Source organism: Amborella trichopoda, chromosome 2 (assembly GCF_054954075.1).
Source record: "Amborella trichopoda isolate Santa Cruz 75 chromosome 2, AtrichopodaSantaCruz75HAP2 v2.0, whole genome shotgun sequence".
Classification (NCBI taxonomy): Eukaryota; Viridiplantae; Streptophyta; class Magnoliopsida; order Amborellales; family Amborellaceae; genus Amborella; species Amborella trichopoda.
Window position 1 is genome coordinate 38,040,474 of NC_142337.1, and position 21,633 is coordinate 38,062,106.

The 21,633-nt window shown below is 38.9% G+C and overlaps 1 protein-coding gene across 9 annotated transcripts in view; it reads left to right on the top strand.

Annotated features, from left to right (window-relative positions):
• LOC18421486 (AP-5 complex subunit zeta-1) overlaps positions 1 to 21,633 on the top strand; it is a 63,879-nt gene that overhangs the window by 11,670 nt on the left and 30,576 nt on the right. For 8 of the 9 annotated variants that reach the window (XR_016050563.1, XR_016050562.1, XR_016050566.1 and 5 more), the window contains exons 3-5: positions 733 to 824; positions 10,719 to 10,815; positions 12,010 to 12,053. Coding sequence is in view for 1 of the 9 variants with exons in the window: in XM_006826471.4 (XP_006826534.1) it covers positions 733 to 824; positions 10,719 to 10,815; positions 12,010 to 12,053 (233 nt within the window). In the remaining 8 variants the exon portion in view is untranslated. The remainder of the gene's footprint in view (positions 1 to 732; positions 825 to 10,718; positions 10,816 to 12,009; positions 12,054 to 21,633) is intronic. The other variant, XM_088860060.1, reaches the window with a different exon arrangement.

Genomic DNA, 21,633 nt, shown 5'->3' on the forward strand with positions numbered 1-21,633 from the left:
CAACAAAAATAGATAGGTAAATTTGAGGATAGAGTTTATGTATTGATGTCCTTATGCACATGAACTTAGTTGAAGAGACATGTATTAAGATACAATATTGTACCACACAAGGGCGAGCTCCTTATCTCTTGCAAAATTTCCCCACATTGGATAATGGATGAGGGTCCGTTACAAATGCCTGCTAGCCTAGGGAAAAAGGAGTTTGAGAATAGCCTTGGGTGATGTAACCTTGCTATCCCGTCACTCAACCCCCTTTCTTTATCTTGTCTTTGGCTGAAACTCCCACTCCCAATCATACTTCCTGGGAGATTAGTTCCTTGAGGCAAGCTCCAATTAGGAACCTGGAAAAGGATCTCATCAATTACCCATTAGTACAAACAACTTCGATGATTGTTGTGGAAGCTATGAACACCATTTTCCTCATGAGATTTATGCTCCTAGAGATTTAACCTAGTTTTTAGGAACATTGTACATGGGTTCTGCTGCTGCTCTCAACCCATGTTCCCTAGCTCGTGCTTCTGTTCCCTCTTTTGCTCCTTCTCCTTGCATATACAAGCATGACTTAAAATATGATAAAAAAAAGCAAATCAGTGGTACTTGCTGAAAGAGTGACTAGCTGATCTGAATTTTCAGTTCATATTGTCATTCGGTTAATTGATCTATTGTATAATCTCTTGATATAGGAATGGAGTGCTACGCTAATTACCCTTACACTGTTATGTTTTATAATAGGCCATTCTTCAATTCTTTCTTGATTTTGGGGAGGTTGTTCTACATGATGCTAATTCTAGTCTGAGAGCATTCTTCCGTTCATGTTTGAGCCGGTAAGATATTTTGAATATCTTTATAAATTTTCTATTTCATTTGGCATGTGAATAGAGAGCATAACGAATTGGATTATTGAGATAGTTTTTATTTATCATTGTGATCAAATGCTCGATTTGACCACGCATGCCTAAGATTTATAGTATCTCATGATGGTGGTTATTACATGGCCTTAAATATTACCCTAGATATTAGTAATTCGTCTATAGTTTTCTTATTAATGTAACGCATTTAATGAACTTTCTTTAATAGTTATTACTCTATATCATGTTCAATGTTCAAAAATGCGGATTCGGGCGCCTAAGCATTTTATAAGTTTTTAGGGAGTTCTTAGGGCACGGTTTTAAGTCTTAGGGAGTTTTAAGTCTTAGGGAGTTCTTAGGGCATGGTTTTAAGTAGTTTTTAGGGCAATTTTAGAGCTTCAAACTCCCCGTGAAATAGACAAAAATGTAATAGTACAATCACATAACAGATTTACGAATACAAGTCTCAAAGAGATTGCAACTTGTAAGACATTAAAATGCTTGAAATCCCAAATATCATTGTAGGAAACTAGAAGTCTAGACTAGAAACGATACACAAACTCAACAAGGCCAAATCAAAAAACAAATACATCAAGTCATCAACCAAACATGTAATACATTTTGGCATGTGAATAGAGAGCATAACTAATTGGATTATGGAGATAGATTTTATTTACTAACTAAGCAAAATAATATTGTGATCAAATGCTCGATTTGCCCACGCATCCCTAAGATTTATAGTATTTCATGATGGTGGTTATTACATGGCCTTAAATAGTACCCTAGATATTTGTAATTCGTCTATAGTCTTATTAATGTAACACATTTAATGCACTCTCTTTAATAGTTATTATTCTATATCATGATCAATGTTAAAAATGCGGATTCGGGTGACTAAGAGTTTTGGGAGTTTTTAGGGAGTTTTTAGGGAGTTCTTAGGGCATGGTTTCAAGTCTTAGGGAGTTTTAAGTCTTAGGGAGTTTTTAGGGAGTTTTAAGTCTTTGGGAGTTCTTAGGGTATGATTTTAAGTCTTTGGGAGTTTTTAGGGCAATTTTAGAGCCTCAAACTCCTCATGAAATAGACGAAAATGTAATAGTACAATCATATAACAGATTTACGAATACAAGTCTCAAAGAGATTGTAACTTGTAAGACATTAAAATGCTTGAAATCCCAAATATCATTGTAGGAAACTAGAAGTCTAGACTAGAAACGATACACAAACTCAACAAGGCCAAATCAAAAAACAAATACGTCAAGTCATCAACCAAACATGTAATACATTTTGGCATGTGAATAGAGAGCATAACTAATTGGATTATTGAGATAGATTTTATTTACTAACTAAGCAAAATAGCATTGTGATCAAATGCTCGATTTGCCCACGCATCCCTAAGATTTATAGTATTTCATGATGGTGGTTATTACATGGCTTTAAATAGTACCGTAGATATTTGTAATTCGTCTATAGTCTTATTAATGTAACACATTTAATGCACTTTCTTTAATAGTTATTATTCTATATCATGATCAATGTTAAAAAATGCGGATTTGGGTGCCTAAGAGTTTTGGGAGTTTTTAGGGAGTTTTTAGGGAGTTCTTAGGGCATGGTTTTAAGTCTTAGGGAGTTTTAAGTCTTAGGGAGTTTTTAGGGAGTTTTAAGTCTTTGGGAGTTCTTAGGGTATGGTTTTAAGTCTTTGGGAGTTTTTAGGGCAATTTTAGAGCCTCAAACTCCTTGTGAAATAGACGAAAATGTATTAGTACAATCATATAACAGATTTACGAATACAAGTCTCAAAGAGATTGTAACTTGTTAGACATTAAAATGCTTGAAATCCCAAATATCATTGTAGGAAACTAGAAGTCTAGACTAGAAACGATACACAAACTCAACAAGGCCAAATCAAACAACAAATACATCAAGTCATCAACCAAACATGTAATACATTTTGGCATTTGAATAGAGAGCATAACTAATTGGATTATTGAGATAGATTTTATTTACTAACTAAGCAAAATAGCATTGTGATCAAATGCTCGATTTGCCCACGCATCCCTAAGATTTATAGTACTTCATGATGGTGGTTATTACATGGCCTTAAATAGTACCCTAGATATTTGTAATTCGTCTATAGTCTTATTAATGTAACACATTTAATGCACTTTCTTTAATAGTTATTATTCTATATCATGATCAATGTTAAAAAATGCGGATTCGGGTGCCTAAGAGTTTTGGGAGTTTTTATGGAGTTTTTAGGGAGTTTTTAGGGAGTTCTTAGGGCATGATTTTAAGTCTTAGTGAGTTTTTAGGGAGTTTTAAGTCTTTGGGAGTTCTTAGGGTATGGTTTTAAGTCTTTGGGAGTTTTTAGGGCAATTTTAGAGCCTCAAACTCCTTGTGAAATAGACGAAAATGTAATAGTACAATCATATAACAGATTTACGAATACAAGTCTCAAAGAGATTGTAACTTGTTAGACATTAAAAGTCTTGAAATCCCAAATATCATTGTAGGAAACTAGAAGTCTAGACTAGAAACGATACACAGACTCAACAAGGCCAAATCAAAAAACAAATACATCAAGTCATCAACCAAACATGTAATACATTTTGGCATTTGAATAGAGAGCATAACTAATTGGATTATTGAGATAGATTTTATTTACTAACTAAGCAAAATAGCATTGTGATCAAATGCTCGATTTGCCCACGCATCCCTAAGATTTATAGTATTTCATGATGGTGGTTATTACATGGCCTTAAATGGTACCCTAGATATTTGTAATTCGTCTATAGTCTTATTAATGTAACACATTTAATGCACTTTCTTTAATAGTTATTATTCTATATCATGATCAATGTTAAAAAATGCGGATTCGGGTGCCTAAGAGTTTTGGGAGTTTTTATGGAGTTTTTAGGGAGTTTTTAGGGAGTTCTTAGGGCATGATTTTAAGTCTTAGTGAGTTTTTAGGGAGTTTTAAGTCTTTGGGAGTTCTTAGGGTATGGTTTTAAGTCTTTGGGAGTTTTTAGGGCAATTTTAGAGCCTCAAACTCCTTGTGAAATAGACGAAAATGTAATAGTACAATCATATAACAGATTTACGAATACAAGTCTCAAAGAGATTGTAACTTGTTAGACATTAAAATGCTTGAAATCCCAAATATCATTGTAGGAAACTAGAAGTCTAGACTAGAAACGATACACAAACTCAACAAGGCCAAATCAAAAAACAAATACATCAAGTCATCAACCAAACATGTAATACATTTTGGCATTTGAATAGAGAGCATAACTAATTGGATTATTGAGATAGATTTTATTTACTAACTAAGCAAAATAGCATTGTGATCAAATGCTCGATTTGCCCACGCATCCCTAAGATTTATAGTATTTCATGATGGTGGTTATTACATGGCCTTAAATAGTACCCTAGATATTTGTAATTCGTCTATAGTCTTATTAATGTAACACATTTAATGCACTTTCTTTAATAGTTATTATTCTATATCATGATCAATGTTAAAAAATGCGGATTCGGGTGCCTAAGAGTTTTGGGAGTTTTTATGGAGTTTTTAGGGAGTTTTTAGGGAGTTCTTAGGGCATGATTTTAAGTCTTAGTGAGTTTTTAGGGAGTTTTAAGTCTTTGGGAGTTCTTAGGGTATGGTTTTAAGTCTTTGGGAGTTTTTAGGGCAATTTTAGAGCCTCAAACTCCTTGTGAAATAGACAAAAATGTAATAGTACAATCATATAACAGATTTACGAATACAAGTCTCAAAGAGATTGTAACTTGTTAGACATTAAAATGCTTGAAATCCCAAATATCATTGTAGGAAACTAGAAGTCTAGACTAGAAACGATACACAAACTCAACAAGGCCAAATCAAAAAACAAATACATCAAGTCATCAACCAAACATGTAATACATTTTGGCATTTGAATAGAGAGCATAACTAATTGGATTATTGAGATAGATTTTATTTACTAACTAAGCAAAATAGCATTGTGATCAAATGCTCGATTTGCCCACGCATCCCTAAGATTTATAGTATTTCATGATGGTGGTTATTACATGGCCTTAAATAGTACCCTAGATATTTGTAATTCGTCTATAGTCTTATTAATGTAACACATTTAATGCACTTTCTTTAATAGTTATTATTCTATATCATGATCAATGTTAAAAAATGCGGATTCGGGTGCCTAAGAGTTTTGGGAGTTTTTATGGAGTTTTTAGGGAGTTTTTAGGAGTTCTTAGGGCATGATTTTAAGTCTTAGTGAGTTTTTAGGGAGTTTTAAGTCTTTGGGAGTTCTTCGGGTATGGTTTTAAGTCTTTGGGAGTTTTTAGGGCAATTTTAGAGCCTCAAACTCCTTGTGAAATAGACGAAAATGTAATAGTACAATCATATAACAGATTTACGAATACAAGTCTCAAAGAGATTGTAACTTGTTAGACATTAAAAGTCTTGAAATCCCAAATATCATTGTAGGAAACTAGAAGTCTAGACTAGAAACGATACACAAAGTCATCAACCAAACATGTAAATATATTGTAAAAGAAAAATAAAGGTAAAAGATAAAACACATGATTTGCAACATAATATGTTGTAGCAAAACAAAATCAAAACCCTCTTTCGAATACGATAATACTTTAAAAATATCAAAATCTAATCGATGTCGATGCAAACTTCGTCTATTGGGTCGCCAAAAGTCCTCAAAATCAACTACTAAAAGCTCTAAATCCACTCACGAACTATTGCCTTTGTTTGTGGAAGGAATCGCAAAAATCAAAACTTTATCGATCTGTCGATAAATCACAAAAGAGTAGTTTATTGGGGAGTTTTTCTCACCCTAAAATCCACGGTTTTTGTTTTGGGGGTTCAAAATACCCCCCAAAACTCTTTTCTCCCCTTTTTAGGGGGAAAAAGTGACATTTTTTTACCCTTGCCAAGTGTTTTTTTCGCCCTTCTGCAAACTGTCATAGGGCGGTGCCTAGGCAGGCGCCCATACTGTTGCGCCTTGGCCTTCGCCCGGAGACAGACCGCATAATTCCAAAGCCTAGACAGCGCCTAGGCGGCCGAATTTTCGAACATTGATCATGTTGCATGTGACTTAATGAATATCATTATCTATTCATTTCACATGGTTTAATATGGAAAGTTTCAACGGGGCTGGACCTTCTCCGCAATCCTTTAGGGCACGTTTGTTTTTTTATCAAACACAGTAGCTAGAACTTATTTAAAACTTCCAGAACAAAACATTCAATATATATATATATATATATTTAACTATATAAATGTAAAGGGATTTTATACAATGAGACCATTTAACGTTAATACAGGGGGGTCACAATTGCTTACCACCATCCGATGTGAAATCTGATAGCTTGTATGTGTCACAAAGTTCGAGAAAATTTCTTTTGAACTTCAGCTTAGGCAATGAAATAAATGCAACCATCGAATTTCACATCCAATGGTCAAGATTAATTGTGATCACCTTGTACCAAAGATAAATGGTCTCATTATATACTTTCCCAAATATAAATTATAACATAATATAATATATTTTAAAGTATATTTGTATTATATATAACCTAGAATATAATATAAAATATCTATATATTATGTATATAATATTTATATTATATAGTATTTATTTAATATAATAAATATTTTATGTATAATATAATAATACAAAATATGTTATATATAATATTTATATATAACATATAATATAATATTTATTTTAAAATAATATAAGATAGATATTTATATATAACATATAATATAATATTTATTTTAAAATAATATAAGATAGATATTTATATATTATATATAATATAATAATATAAATATTATATAATATAATAAATATATTATATGTAATGTATAATCTAATAATATGAATATTACATATAATATATAATTACTATAATAAATATATATTATATTTATATATTATACAATATAATAATATAAATATTATATATACTATGTATTTAATATAATAAATATATATTATGTTTATATATTATTTATAATATAATAATATACGTATTATATATTATATATTTATATGTATTATATTATGTATTTTATATAATATATATTATATTATAAACTGTAATATTATATAATATTATTTTATAGTAATATTATATTATATTAATAGTACTAATATTATGTATTATATTATGCATAGTGAATATTGATCAACAAAAAAGTTATGAAAGATTAAGTTCCTAACCCCTCTCCCTATAACCTATTCGTTCACTTTTTAACAAAGGAATGGGAACTTTTGTTGAAAGATTAGTTTTCGAGCTTTAAATGGAAAGTGTGAAACAGATGCGGAACTTTTTGAAAAATCTGAAAGAATACTTTCAGAAAAACGAGCACGCCCTAAGAGAGATTAAAATTGGCTAAGAGTGATCTAGAGTCTCATTCATTTTGTTGGGTTTGGTGGCCTTTAAAGGCCTAGAGAGCTTGCAAATATGATATTTTATAGTGGAATATGCACTTCAATGGTAGTGTGTATGTTCATTGACCAAGGGTTGGGCAGTTTATGGCCCTGGTCATGTCTAAAACTCTTACCCTTGGGCTTGTGGCACTATCAACTAGGGTTTATAGTGGGTCATCCCTTGTTGAGGCTGGAGAGATGCCCATGGATTATATTTGCAGGTCAAGAGAACTGTGTGGTCTCGTGTGTGTGGTTGTAGGCATATGAGGGCAAGGGCCAAAGCCTCAACAAACTTTCGCATAACATATATACATGACAGACGCATTACTGGGAAGCAGCCATACACAGGCACACGTATACATATGCATAGAGAGAGCGCCTTTTGTACTAGTAACAATTGCTAGACTTGCTCTTAAAAGGGCGAACCGAAGTGCACATTCCAGAATCATAGTCCCACTGTTTATTGTCCAACTTTGGCAAGCCAATCATGAGCCCCTGAAATGAGAACGTGGGTCATGGGTATTTATTGGGCTGGATAAAAAAACAATAGTGGATCATGGTTTTTGGGGCGAGTGGAGTGCCTTTATTGTTGCTAATTTTGACCCATTGGTACCAGTCCACTCCTAGTATGCTTTATTTTTGTATTATAAATATTTCTATGATTTTTAAATAGTTTTTTTTTTTCTGAATTTTAAATGCTATTTCTGCTGTAATTTTCACAAAAAAAGTATTTCTAAAATTTTCAAAATTTAAAATAATACATGTGGGACCAAAGATCCAACCCGACATGTGTGTATGTTTTTTTTAAGAGTGGGGACCACGTGCCACCCCTCAGGGGGACCAAGCTCAAAATTTATTTATTTTTAATCAAAAAGTGGGCATGCCACTTTTTAAGGGAATTGACTTTGTATGTATAGTACATTCAAATATAGTAACTTTAAAATTTTGGCGTGCTGCCCCCTCCTTGGCTAAATACATTGGCAATCGCATTAGCCTCTCATTGAATGCGCTGAAAGAAACTTCCAAGGGCCCACAAAGGTTATCGATATTATCAAAAATAGGCTTCGAGTCTCCAAGAACATGGTGTTTGAATCCTACAAAATTATGCTTTCAGAGTCCCCTTCCACTAGAAGTGTGTTCCTCCAGTTGGGGTCAACTATTAGGCCTTTGAGGACAGGAATCTACTTGGCCAGGGTTAACAATGGCAATGGAACCTGAAAAAGACAACTGTGTATCAGACTACTTATTCCTAGAAATGCCCCCATACCCTGCCAAACCATGGTTATCAAGTGAGCATCATCAACATTAAGTTTAGTAGCCCCTTGGCCAGGTGGCATCTAATGGCCAGATCTTGAGATGGCAAATCCTGCATCTTCAGGGAGTGTTGTTTGGATAACTTCTAGATGGGACCTAGGTTTTGTGAATGCTTGTTTGGATCATTAGTTCGCAGAACTTAGATTTGCGATTTCATTTTATTCTTAGGTTAGAAAGCGGCTTTACAATGTTTCCCTCTATTTTTAGATATTACTCTAGGATTTCTAACATAAACACGAGGGGAATTCATTTTTTAAGTTCGAATTGCTATAATCACAGACTAAATTTAATTTGAATGGGGAATTGATTAATCGAACTGTGATAAAATGGAAATAAAAAGGTGACTAGAACTAGCTTAAAGGAGATCTTTGTATAAATGTGTTTATGCGGAAATCACCAATCCGAAAAAAATCTCTAAAAATGTAATCTCTGTTGGTGATTGGAACTAGTTTAGTTTGATGGCCAAGAAGTACCTAAAAGAGATTATTTTGGATATCCTGGGTCGATAATCTTTGAGAATGGAGATATTGAAGAAGATGTTGCTCATAGAATTAGAGTTGGGTGGATGAAATGGAGGTGTGTTTTTGCAGTCTCATGTGATCGTTGCTTACCAATGAAACTGAAGAAGTTCTATAGGATGGCTGTAAAATCAGCCATGATTTATGGGACGGAGTGTGAGGCTGTCAAGAAACAACATATCCATAAAATTTTGTTGCTGAGAGAGAGAGAGAGAGAGAGAGAGAGGAAGAAATGAGCCGCAAATGCTCCAATGCGACTCTTTTTGTATAACAAAACTTGGGCGCATGAATGACAACTATTTTTTTCGTACCTGTGTTTTGCTAACATTTTCTCATACACAAAAGCTGATTTCAGTGCCAATCAGTGTTGCAATAAATGCCGGTAGGGTCAAGGCTGCTCAAGCGCCTAGGTGGCCACTTAGAACCTGGGCGGCCTAGGTTCAAAAGGTGGCAAGGGGTGTCCAGTAATCATGTTTTAAGTCCAAGTCCAGAGTTTGTCTAAAAGTGCCTATTCATGCATTTTTTATAATCCAAACAAAAACAAAACCCCAAAAATACGTACTTAGCAGGCGCCTAGGGTCCCTAAGGACAGCCCACCTAGTTGGTCCGCCTGGGCCTTGGTGATGCGCCCGGGCCCCCAAGCTAGCCTAGGCACTTGGCAAACTGCTTTTTTGATTAATGGGGCCAATAAAAATGGCAAACAATTTTTTCTGTGAAATATCTTGGGTATGCAAAAGATGAGTTTCCGTATTGTAGGATCCAAATGATCCATTAGGCCCTTACTTCTGGGGGCCTCTTGAGCCTACTAGAGCTTGGATGGGACGCGAACTACATCCGCCCCCCCCGCCTCCCCACCCCTAGGGGGTTGGTTTCTTGCTGCTGCATCGGGAGACCTTCCACTGAGTTTGACCCTACGCTTCAATTCCTCTAATGCTATCTCTCGTTGCCTCTAATGAGCATACTCAATATTGCCAGGTACCTTTGACATTCATGTCATTGAATTCTAAAACAAATCCGTGGTTTCGTTTTCCATTCAATTTATGGCACTTGTAAAGTTGTAATTCACATAGGCCCAACCCAACGAACTATTGCCTCATACATTTTACATTCTTGAATAAACATATTATTCTCTGCCTATTCTGATTTCCTAACATGGAATCTTTGTGATAAAGTGACTTGCTTAGAGGAAGTCGCTCTCTAATAAATTTACTTTGAGGTGTTCTGTTGACTGTATCCCGAATTTCTAATGTGGTTACAAGGCTTTTATAATGGAGAATCACAATACAAATTTGTTCGATCAAATGCCACTGCATTTTCATGTTTATCCTTTGCATAAATCATTTCCTTTTTGCACATGATTTTTTTTTAATTGTGTTTTTTGAGATTTATGTCAAGTGATTGTAGCATTCCACAAATTCATTTTCTTGAGGTTTCTTACCTTAGTTCGTGCTGATGTTTTTTTTGGGTAAGTAGTTTGTGCTGATTTTATCAAACAACAGTGTAAGATCTTTTTGGACATATTAAGTCTATTGATATTCAATGTCATGCAGTTCAGAATCTGCTTTGATTGACCTGGATCTTTTCTGCAGACAATTTGCAGCTCCTGTTGTTGCAGAGTCAACTTTGAACTTTCTCTTCTTGAATAAAACAAGATTTCTGAATTCATTTCCCAGCTTACTCCCACAGGTAATCTTATATTTTTAAAGGCATTGTTGTTTGCATAATATAAAGATTGCGTCAACGAATGGCGTATGCAATATCCAAAACTTATGCCTTATTGTTGTTTGAAATTTTGAATCACATCTGCCCAATGGCCCATCTCTATATCTTTCCTCCATCTTAGTTCTAAACCCTGATTTCATTAATGTTCCTACTTTACCTTAAACATATTAATAGTGATTCTGAGACACAATATAGTAACTTCATTCCTTGATGGTGTTTTCATACATTAAGAATTGGAGGCTACGAGCTACACTCTTTCATTCACCCTTTCTTTTATTTCATTGTCTTTTGTTATTGTTTTCAAAAGTGTTATATGTTGAAATTGTATATTTCAAGTTATATTTTTCCATTCGCTACTATTCTTATGTGATTGTTTTTATTTGAAAGTATCCCCTTTTGATCTTTATTTTATATAATAAGCAATGAAATCTTTAGTCTAGCCATCTTTTAATTCATGTCTTTGCTGTCAAGTTTGTTGCAATATATTAATTAACAGGAGAAGGTTTCCCATTCCTTGGTCGGAAATTGACTTCTGACTTTTTCGTTCTCAACACCAGTGAGTTCAGCCAGCTAGATCCCCAATATTTGTCAACCCCTAATCCATGCCTCATTGCCAATTCGTCTGAATTGAAATTATAGTTTCCATAGGTCTTCCCTTCCTGTTTTAGGGAGACCCAGTCTTGGTCAGCGGGAGACGGCTTTCCAAAGATTAGCACTTTTTTCATGTTTCTGGGAAGTGAGAAGTATTTACTGATTATGAATTGGAAAATCTTATGAAGTGATAAATAATCTAGGGTAGGGTAGGGTTAGGCCAGGTTGAGCTTATCCATGAAAATGAAGTACGTTCCTGTCAAAAATTTGGCAAGACAACTGGCAAAGAATTGAGCCAAACTTGGATTTCTAATTGGCAATGTCCCTGTGTTTTTTAACTGTGCCATATTCGAAATTTTCAATAAGATGGAGTTGCACTTGGATAATATTTGGACATTCATGACGGTGTAATATTTGTTAAAGTTGCTTGTCCAACATCTAGCCAAATGTTTTGGATTTATTTTTATCAATATTTTGTATATTATTTTATAAATCTCCTACTTGATATTCGGATACTATTTTCTTGGGTGAGTTAATGTTTCATTTGACACCATCCTTGATTTGCAGTTCTTTCCATTACTACTAAAGCTGATTGCCTGGAATGGGGAGAAGTAAGTGATGTTCTTGCTGTATGTTTACATTTCAAGTTGCTTAAATGCGTGATATGAATTTTGGAATTGATGTTGATTCAAATAGTCTGTCTGAATCATTTGACGTTGCTTTACTGTTTTCGTGTGGCTCAATCATGATTGCATCTTATTTAGGACCTTCATGATTATATTTTGGAAATAGTAGTGAAAATAATTTGGTAATGTGGGATTGCTCACTATTGTGTTATGATGGTAGCTGTCTAATTTCTAGGATATCTAGCCCAAACACAAAGAAGCAGTACTTAAAAAAGCAATCTACTCATATCAACAAAGCTCTCTCTATATCTCTCTCTCTCTCTCTCTCTGAAAAATGAGGAGGAGATGCCGTCGTCTCCCTCCCTTTCCACCTCGTCTTCCTCCTTTTCTTCTTCCTTCTTCTGCTTCCAGACGTCTTTCACACCCGCCCCCTGTTCGTCCTTCCTCTTCTGCACCATCTTCTTCCAGGCTTCTCTCTACTTGGCCCTTGGCCCCTCTTTCTTTCTGGAGTAAGATTACGACCTCTACCCTAAACCCCTCTGTTTCCCACACCAGGCTTCTACTAAGGGAGCGCAGTCCTCTACCCGTGGCTCTCCACAAAGAGGGTTACCGACTAACGCTGCTGGGTCCTTTGCGCAAGTAGTTGCACGCTCCTTGCCCCCTCCCCCCCTCCCCCCCTCCCTAGTCCGCTCTAAGGAATCCCCCCCTCCTCTCTGCAGCAAGCCCCTGCTCGGTCCTTTCTTCGTCTCCATCCCACCTGTCGAGTCTTCCCTGCTTAAGACTAAGTTCCAGTCATCTTTGGTAGGCACGTTTCACCCATCTTGGAATGATTTCAGAGGAGTTGAGATCTGGGCAAAATTTTTTTGAGAGGATTCCAATCTCCCGGCTCAACGCCTCTCCTGTGGAGACTACCTCTTCACCTTTTCGTCACAAGCTCTCACCTGCCAAGTATTGCAGAACTCTAAATCTGCGATGTTCAAAGGGGCAACCTTGTGCCTTCGGGCTTGGTCCTCCCTGGAAGGTTTTTTGAGAAGGCAAAAGGTATGGCTACGCTTCTGCATGTGCCACTACATGCCTGGTTTCTTGCAACCTTTGGGAGAATAGCTGAATCTTTTGGTTATTTGATCGCGATTCGGTGGAAATCTCTGGAAACACTTTTGCTAGGCTCCATCCTGCTCCTGGTGGAGGTCCTGGACCCTAAATGCATTCCACCTTGCGTATGGATTGAAGTAGATAACCTGTTCTACCCGATTTCTCTGGCTTGGACTGAGGCTTCCCTCCCCTCGGATAATCTGGTAGCTAGCAGTCCGCACTCATTGCCGGAAAGTTCTTCCTTTTCATGGAGTGTCGCTTCCAGGAAATCTGGCTTAGCCAAGCGGCGCCACCGTCAGAATCTCCATGACCTATTTCCTGGCAAGAGAGGTTACCGCCCTAGTTTTTCGGCTAGTCAATGGTCCTCCAGTCAATGGTCTTACCTGCGCATACCGTGTGACACCCTACCATCGATCCCTGGGGATGATGGGGACGACGATGTAAGGAAGTCGGCGCGAAATGCCTTTGTTGGGCCCGCCTTCTTAGAACCAATCTCCGAAGGCGGTGGGATTGGTAACAGCTATCACTTGCCATTGGGTTCCCCGGCTTCTTTGACCCATCGACCAGGTAAGGAAGTTGTAGAGGACTTACATTCTGCTAGGCCTTCAGCCTTTTTTAAGGACCCGCCTTCCTTGGTCGGGGTTGAGAATTGGGCCCCGGTCACTGACCCAATCCACATGGGGAGGAACTCATTGGATATAGGTACACCAGCCGCCCTGACGTGTGTCCCTGCGGCCACGCGACAGGTGCCCCTTTCCCCATGTGTCCAAGGCTCTCTTGAGGAGACAGCTACTAACTTTTCGCCGCCTTCCATCGCTTCGACTACAGGCGGTGTCCTTTCGTTTGATACTTTGCTCTCTGCCCAAGAAACCCCTCTGTCTCTCCCTTTGACACTTGGCCTCCCGACGCCACTCCCCCCAGATGGTACTCCTAACGCCGTCTTCCCTTCAATCCTTCCCAACCTTGAAGATCCACTCGGGTCTTCTAGTGAACCTTCCTTTTCTCAGTGCTCTCCGTCCACCAAGAGCCAGGAGCAGCTAGCTTCCTTCCAGGCCACTCCTCCTTGCAGGTCATCTCTGGTCCTTTCAGAGGAAGCTTATACCATTGTACAGAGTGTCAAATCTTCCCGCCCTCTTCACCCTGTGTCCCCCTCCATGCTTTCCCCGACCTTCCTACCCCTTCCCTTCTTTTGCCACAGTGACCCCTCTTTGTTTGCTTCATCTTTGCCTATGGAAGTGGACCCTTCTCTTCTTCCTTTCGGCATCATCACGGTTCACTCCCTCCATCCTTCTCCCCCTAACCCTGCTCACCTGTCAGAGCTTCTTGGCCCTTGTCTTCCTCAGCCCTCTCTCCTTATTCCTCTTAGCAGGATTATGACTGTTCTCTTCCCTTACGAGTTCTCTCCTTCCTTGCCTCTTAACTTTGGTCCCCAACCATTTCCTTATCACTTTTTATCTTTCTACACCCCTCCTCCTTTGCCTTTTAACCCTTGCCCTTATCCCGTGTCCAACTGGCTCCTCCCCCTGTCTTTGTCTGTACCCTTACCCAGCCTGCAGCTTCTTCTGAGCACCCTCTTGGTTCTTCACCCTCTTCTGCTCCTGCCCTGGTTAACCCTAATTCAGTGTCTCCACCGGTTTTGTCGCTTGTTCTTAGTCTATGGGAACCTTAGCTTTTGCCGTCTGTCCTTCTTTACCCTGTTTCTCTTCGACAGTCCTCCTCCTCCTCTGAACCTTCAGTGATGGCTCCTGAATCAGTAACCATTGCACTCTCTTCTTCCTACTCGGACAAAGGAGACCCAGAGAGAGCTGGTGGGACTGATAACTTTCGAGAAGCTGAAATGATGAAGGAGATCTACAGGGTTATGGCATTTGAACACCTTGGACCCGAAGGCCCAAGACATCGGTTCCTACAGGCGGACGCTCACAGCAGGCTCAAGGTGAATCTCAAAGGACATCGTGAATTGCTTAACCTCTTCTCTTCTATAAATTATGATAATCTCGCCCCTGAAGACCAGCCTCTTCCCACTGCTACCCAAACCTCCCCCACTCTTAGGCAGTCGCTTGGGAATGCCTCTACCCCTGCTTCTTCCCTTAACTTATGAAGTTTCTGTCTTGGAATGTTAGACGGCTGGGACAGAAGTCCAAATGGGATTCAATGAGAGACTTTTCTACCAAACTCTCTCCATCGATCCTTGCCTTGACAGAGACTAAACAACCGGCCAACTTTGCAGTCCATTAGCAGTGTGTGGGGCAGTTGACTGTGTCAATGGGAATCTTTACCAACGATAGGGGCCTCTGACGGGATTTGAGTTATTTGGAACCCAACTGAGTTTAATCTCCTATCGTCTCACATAGGAGATTTCTCGGTCACTGTCCTTCTATCTAGGACAATAGATGGTGTGCAGCTTAAATTTTCTGCCATTTATGGTCCAAACTCAGCTTCCCTACGCCCCTGCCTCTGGTCTGAATTGGATCTTGTCGGAGCCTTACCATATTCTACATGGTGCCTGGTTGGTGATTTCAACATCACCCGTTGGTCTCATGAGAGAAACCTCAACACCAATGTCTCCCAGGGAATGCTGGATTTTTTTGACTTCATCTCTTGACATGAACTTGTAGACATTCCTACTCAAGGGAATGCCTTTACTTGGTCTAACCACTTTGCTCAGCCCTCTTTGACCAAACTGGATCGTTTCCTTCTGTCATTGGATTGGAAATTTGCTTTTCTAGATTAACATGCTCTTACCCTGCCTAAACGTACCTCAGACCATCGCCCCATTCTTCTTGATACACAAGTTCTTAGTAGGGGGCCTAAACCCTTTCGGTTTGAACTGGCTTGGTTGGAAGAGCTGTCCCTTACTTCTCTCATCCCCAGTTGGTGGAATTCTTTCTCTTCCCGAGTCTCAGGTAGAGAGGGATTCAAGCTACAAACCAAAATCCAGCTGCTCAAAATGTCCTTGAAAAATTGGAGACAATCTCGGCCAGGGAAACACTCTCAGTTAAAAAGCTCTTTGCTCAGCTGCATCCAAGACCTTGATAAAATTGAGGAAGTCAGACCCCTGTCAGACTTTGAAGAACAGTTACAAACCCAATCCAAGCTGGCATACCTTGCTACCCTCAAGAAAGAAGAGCTTTTTTGGTTTCAGAGATCCCGGGTTAAATGGTTAAAAGTAGGGGATCAGAACACTGCTTTCTTTCATCGTATAGCCAACTGTAGAAGGAGAGAGAATATGATATCCACAATTAAGGTGGATAACAGTTTTCTTACTCAGCCAGATGAAATTGAAAATGCCATCCTGAATTACTTCATGTCCCTCATTTTTGCCCTAGTGGGACTCAAGCCTTGGATGACCACTTTGGATTTCCTTTCAGTTCCTGACCTTTGGTCTAGCGAGTTGGAAAAACGTTTTACAGTTGAGGAAATCTCAAGTGCCATTGATCAACTAGCTAAAGACAAAGCACCGGGGCCGATGGATTTCCCATTGGCCCATTTAAATCTTTCCTGGGTACTTTCCTACTTGTCTTTGAACAATTCTATCATAGGGGGATCCTCAACAAAGCTATCAATGCTACCTTTATAGCCCTTGTACCTAAGAAAGAAGGTGCTGAAGAGCTTAAGGACTTTCGTCCAATTAGCTTACTCAACTCTTCTTACAAAATTCTGGCCAAGGTTTTGGCCTCAAGACTCAAGCAGGTCCTTCCTCTCATCATCTTGCAGTCCCAATCAGCTTTCATCCAAGACAGGCTGATCCTAGATGGTGCGTTGGTTGCTCATGAGTGTATCCACTCTAGGCACCTGTCCAAGAAACCAGGTTTAATTTTTAAAATCGATTGGGAGAGAGCTTATGACCATGTAGATTGGCATTTATTGGATGAGACCATGGCAAGAATGAACTTTGGCCCTCGATGGAGAAAATATATAAGAGGCTGTATTTCCACCTCCCATTTTTCTATCCTTATAAATGGTAGCCCTAAAGGTTTCTTTGCTGCTTCGAGGGGGCTTCTTCAAGGGGACCCACTTTCTCCCTTTCTTTTTACTATAGTTGCCGAGGTTTTCAGTAGGTCTATCTCTCGTCTCTACCAGGAAGGACTACTTTCGACTTTTCTCTGTAGCTCACAAGTCCCATGGGTATCACACTTGCAGTACGCAGGCGATACCTTAGTTTTCTTAGATGCGGTCCCCCAACAAATCAAGAACCTCAAAATCTTCCTCAAATGCTTTGAGAAGGCGGCTGGCTTCAACGTAAATATGGAAAAATCTAAGATGATGGGAGTGGGCCTACCACCTCAATAAATTAGTTCCCTGATTCCTTCCTGAGACTGTAAAGTAAAGGACCTTCCTACCACTTATTTGGGGATCCCTTTAGGTTTAGTGAAACCCAGAAAGAGACATTGGGCCAAAGTCATTGATAGGGTTGATAGGCGTCTAGCTGGATGGAAAGGCAGATTCCTTTCTCTGGCCGGTCGTTCTACACTGGTTAGGGCTACTTTGGCCAACTCCCTTGTCTACTTAATGTCCATTTTCCATATGCCAGAGTCGGTGGGTAAGAGACTCGACCACTTGATGAGAAATTTTGTGTGGTCTGGCCAAGCTGATGAAACGAGACATCATCTTATCTCTTGGGATAGAGTCCGACTGCCCAAAGCCCAAGGTGGTCTAGGTATCAGAGATCTAAGAAAGCATCATCAGGCTCTTTTGGGGAAGTGGTGGTGGAGATTGGCCACCCAACCAAACTCTTTCTGGGCACAGGTTTTTCGGAAGAAATATAAAATCCTGGACCACTCTTGGGTTCTTGAAAGGCCCTCATGGAGTAGGGCTTCAGGAATTTGGAAATCCCTCGCCTCCTCTCTTGCTCTGTTCAAGAAAGTGATTCGTTTCCATCCTAAACACGGAAACATAGTTCGTTTTTGTTCTGATCTGTGGATTGGACATGGTCCCCTTAGGGACCTTTTTCCTAACCTGTTTCAACTCGCTTCCAACAAAGAGTCCAGTATTGCTGATAAAATGGTCTTGGCAGGGGGGCGTAGATCATGGAACCCCTCGTTTCGAAGGAACCTCTCTGAAGAAGTAACATTAGAGTTCTTCACTCTATCTGCTGCTCTTCACCTTCCTACCTTTATCAGGGAGTGACTCTTTGGTATGGACACTTTCCCCATCTGGTAAATTTTCAGTTGCATCTTTCTATAAGCTTCTTATCCAGCCCCCTACTTTCCCTCTAAATCCCATCTCTCCCCTCTTCAAGGTGTGGAGCATAATAGCTCCTCCAAAAGTTCAGTCTTTCAATTGGATTGCTGGCTGTCATAGGGCCCTCACCCTTGATCACCTCCTAAAAAGAGGCCTGCCACTCCCAAACAGATGTGTAATGTGTATGACAGAGGAGGAATCTAGCCCCCACTTCTTTCTACACTGCATTGTGACTTTCGAGCTTTGGACACTGATCCTATAATTGTTTAGTTCAATTGGGTCCTCCCACATTTGGTAAAAGACTTATTTCTTCATTATTCTGGAGGTCCTTGGCCCAAAGCAGGTACAACTTTGTGGAGGGCAGCTATCGCTGCTACAGTTTGGATTTTATGGCTTGAAAGAAATGAGAGGGTCTTTTAAGGGCACACAAATGAAGTTTCTGGGCTATTTCATAAGGTTACATCCCTTGTAACCTTTTGGGCCTCCAGCCATAGGACCTTTGGTGGGATTCCTATGAGTTCTTTCCTCAGACAATGGGCCAATATTATCCGAATTCAGCCTCTCAAGCTTCGGCGACCTCACAACTGGTTACCTCCTCTAGATACTGCCATTAAGCTAAACTTCGATGGTTGTTCTATTGGAAACCCGGGCCCTTCAAGAGTAGGGAGAGTTTTCCGTGACCACAATCGAAATGTTCTCTGAACATACTCAGAATTTGTTGGACATGGAGATTCACAATTCACCGAAGCCTTAGCACTCCTTATGGGCCTAAAATTTTATAATCCTTCTTGGGGCCAATCCTTAGTGGTGGAAGGAGACGCAAAAAACATTCTTTCATGGGCAGCAGGCACCACCACCCGTCCTTGGTACCTTTCTAGATTTTTAGATGAAATTTACCACTTATGCAAGGATACCAACGTCTATTGGAGGCATACTTGGCGGACGTCGAACGAGTTTGCCGACCTTCTTGCTAAAGATGGTGCGTGACGACGACTACACTTGGAAGACAATGAATGGTCCGCCTCCTTTTTTGCACTGGACCTTCGAGATCTCCAAGGACACTAGTTTTTTGGTTGTACATTTTTGTAAAAGGGCGAGCTTATGAGCCCAATTTTTTGTGTATCCTTTTTTTGGTTACAGCCGCCTCAAAAGGTTATAGATTATATAGGGTTGTTGGCTACTTTTAGACTAACATACCTGTCTCGAAGGTATTCTCGGTCCTCTCTTCCCTCTTTCTGCTGTATACTTCATCTTTTATAGTAATACAAGGTTAACATTATAAAAAAAAAAAGAAAAAGATGCTTTAATGAGAAGTACCTAATAAATCGATTCCCATTGTCACTGTATGCCACTCCTGTTATTCCACATATGTTCCTCTTTCTATTTAAAAATTTGAAATCTTCAGACTATTCATTACACTATCATTCATGGTGTTTCTGGTTACGTTATTCTCATGTAATGATCCGGATTGTTCTTCTAAAATTATGATCATGATTCATTTGGTTGCCATTGATGAAGCTTTCCTGCAATGCAGTTGACTTATCACCCTTTGAATTGTATTTTCCTCTCCATTTTGCTTGATCTTCCCTCTCCATCTCCCCCGCTCAATCGCTCTCCTTGCCTCCTCAAAACATTACTAGTGCAAGTTTTGTGGCCCTTTGGTAAGATGTTTTCTTTTTGACACTTTCTAGGTTGCAGATGCTAGTTTGAGTAGCAGTGTGTATAAGATCTTAGTGAAGGTCCTTCCCTCTAAGCTGAAGCATGCAGTGAAGGTTGAAGTTTTCTCTGTCTTTGGCCTAGGGAGCTTTTATTGCTACGACACGATGATCTTCTGTGACCTTTTTTATGCACAATTGTAGCTGAGGCCTTAAGTAAGCTAGTTAAGATCATAGTTGTTGGAAATGCCCGTGATTCCAAATCGAGTTGAATTGTGGAATCGCAGCTGGTTACAAGATTCCTGTTTTTCAGAATCAGTGTTTGTACAAGGGAATTGCTGGAAACGAGATTCCTATTTTTTCGAAATCGAGATTTGACCCAAGTAGAATTGAGATCCCTACATATATGGAATCAAGATTTTGTCCTCTTTGGAATCAAGTTTCTAACTTATTTGGAATCGAACTATGTGGAATCATGATTCCTTCATAAATGGACTTGAGATTCCATTATCTTATAGATCAAGTTTCTTACTTGATGCTTCTTATAGGCGGTTCTAAATTTAGTTCATGGCTCTTTGTTTGTATTTTTAATTTGATGGAGAGAGTATCATTATATGTGGAATCTAGATTCAACTAATGTAGAATTTGAGATTCAACAATTGCGCAATCGAGAATCAATACGATGTTTTATATGTGTTAGATCCGAAATTCCTGACTTTGAGGAAATGGATTCCATGAAGATTCCTTTGGAATTGCGAAATTCCTTACTTTGAGGAAATGGATTCTGTGAAGATTCCTTGGGAATTGGAAAATTGGGATTCCGAGTTGGAATCGCAAGCTTGGCGAGAGATTATGGTAACAATGATTCAGTGTTTTGTCACTATAGGAATATTTAGTGGGTTATCTGGGTTTTCTACCGCCAAACTTCTAATTCTCTTCTCACCCATTCAGTGGGGACCATCTCACTTTCCAGAAACAACAATTTCTTTTGGAAATTCACAGCTTTTTATAGGCCAAATAGATCCCATCTTAGGACTACCTTCTGTGCAGAAGTGGAGGATATTGTTATGTTCGCCTCTTCCCATGTGTGGTTGGGGGTGACTTCAACGTGATTAGATAGACTTATAAAATTTGCTGCCCTTCTGGCATCTCCCCCAGGCCCTAATCATGTATGGTTTCTCAAATTTCATTTTTCGGAACTCTCTCTTAGAAATTCCTTTTCAAGTGAGCTTTTACGCAGTCTAATTGGTCTTCCCAGCCTGCCCTTGCTAAGCTTTATTGCTAATTGGTTTCTTAGGACTGGGAAGAAGCTTTCCCAGGCACCCATTCTTGTAGCCTCCACAGTCCAACCTCAGACCACAATTCCATTTTTCTATATACCAATCCTCCTCTCTCTGTGCCTAAATCCTTTAGATTTGACATTGGCTATGATGGAAGAACATGACTTCAACAACCTTTTTACTATACCTAGTTGTCTATCGAGGTTTTTGGATGGGCAAAAAATTGTTTTTCTCAAAAAGAATATTAAACAGTGGAGTCAGAGGATCCACTCTAATTTTTTCACACCTAGAAACTCCTCTCTCCAAATTTAAGGTGCTGGACTTCCTCGAAGAGGCCAGACCTCTTTTCTGACT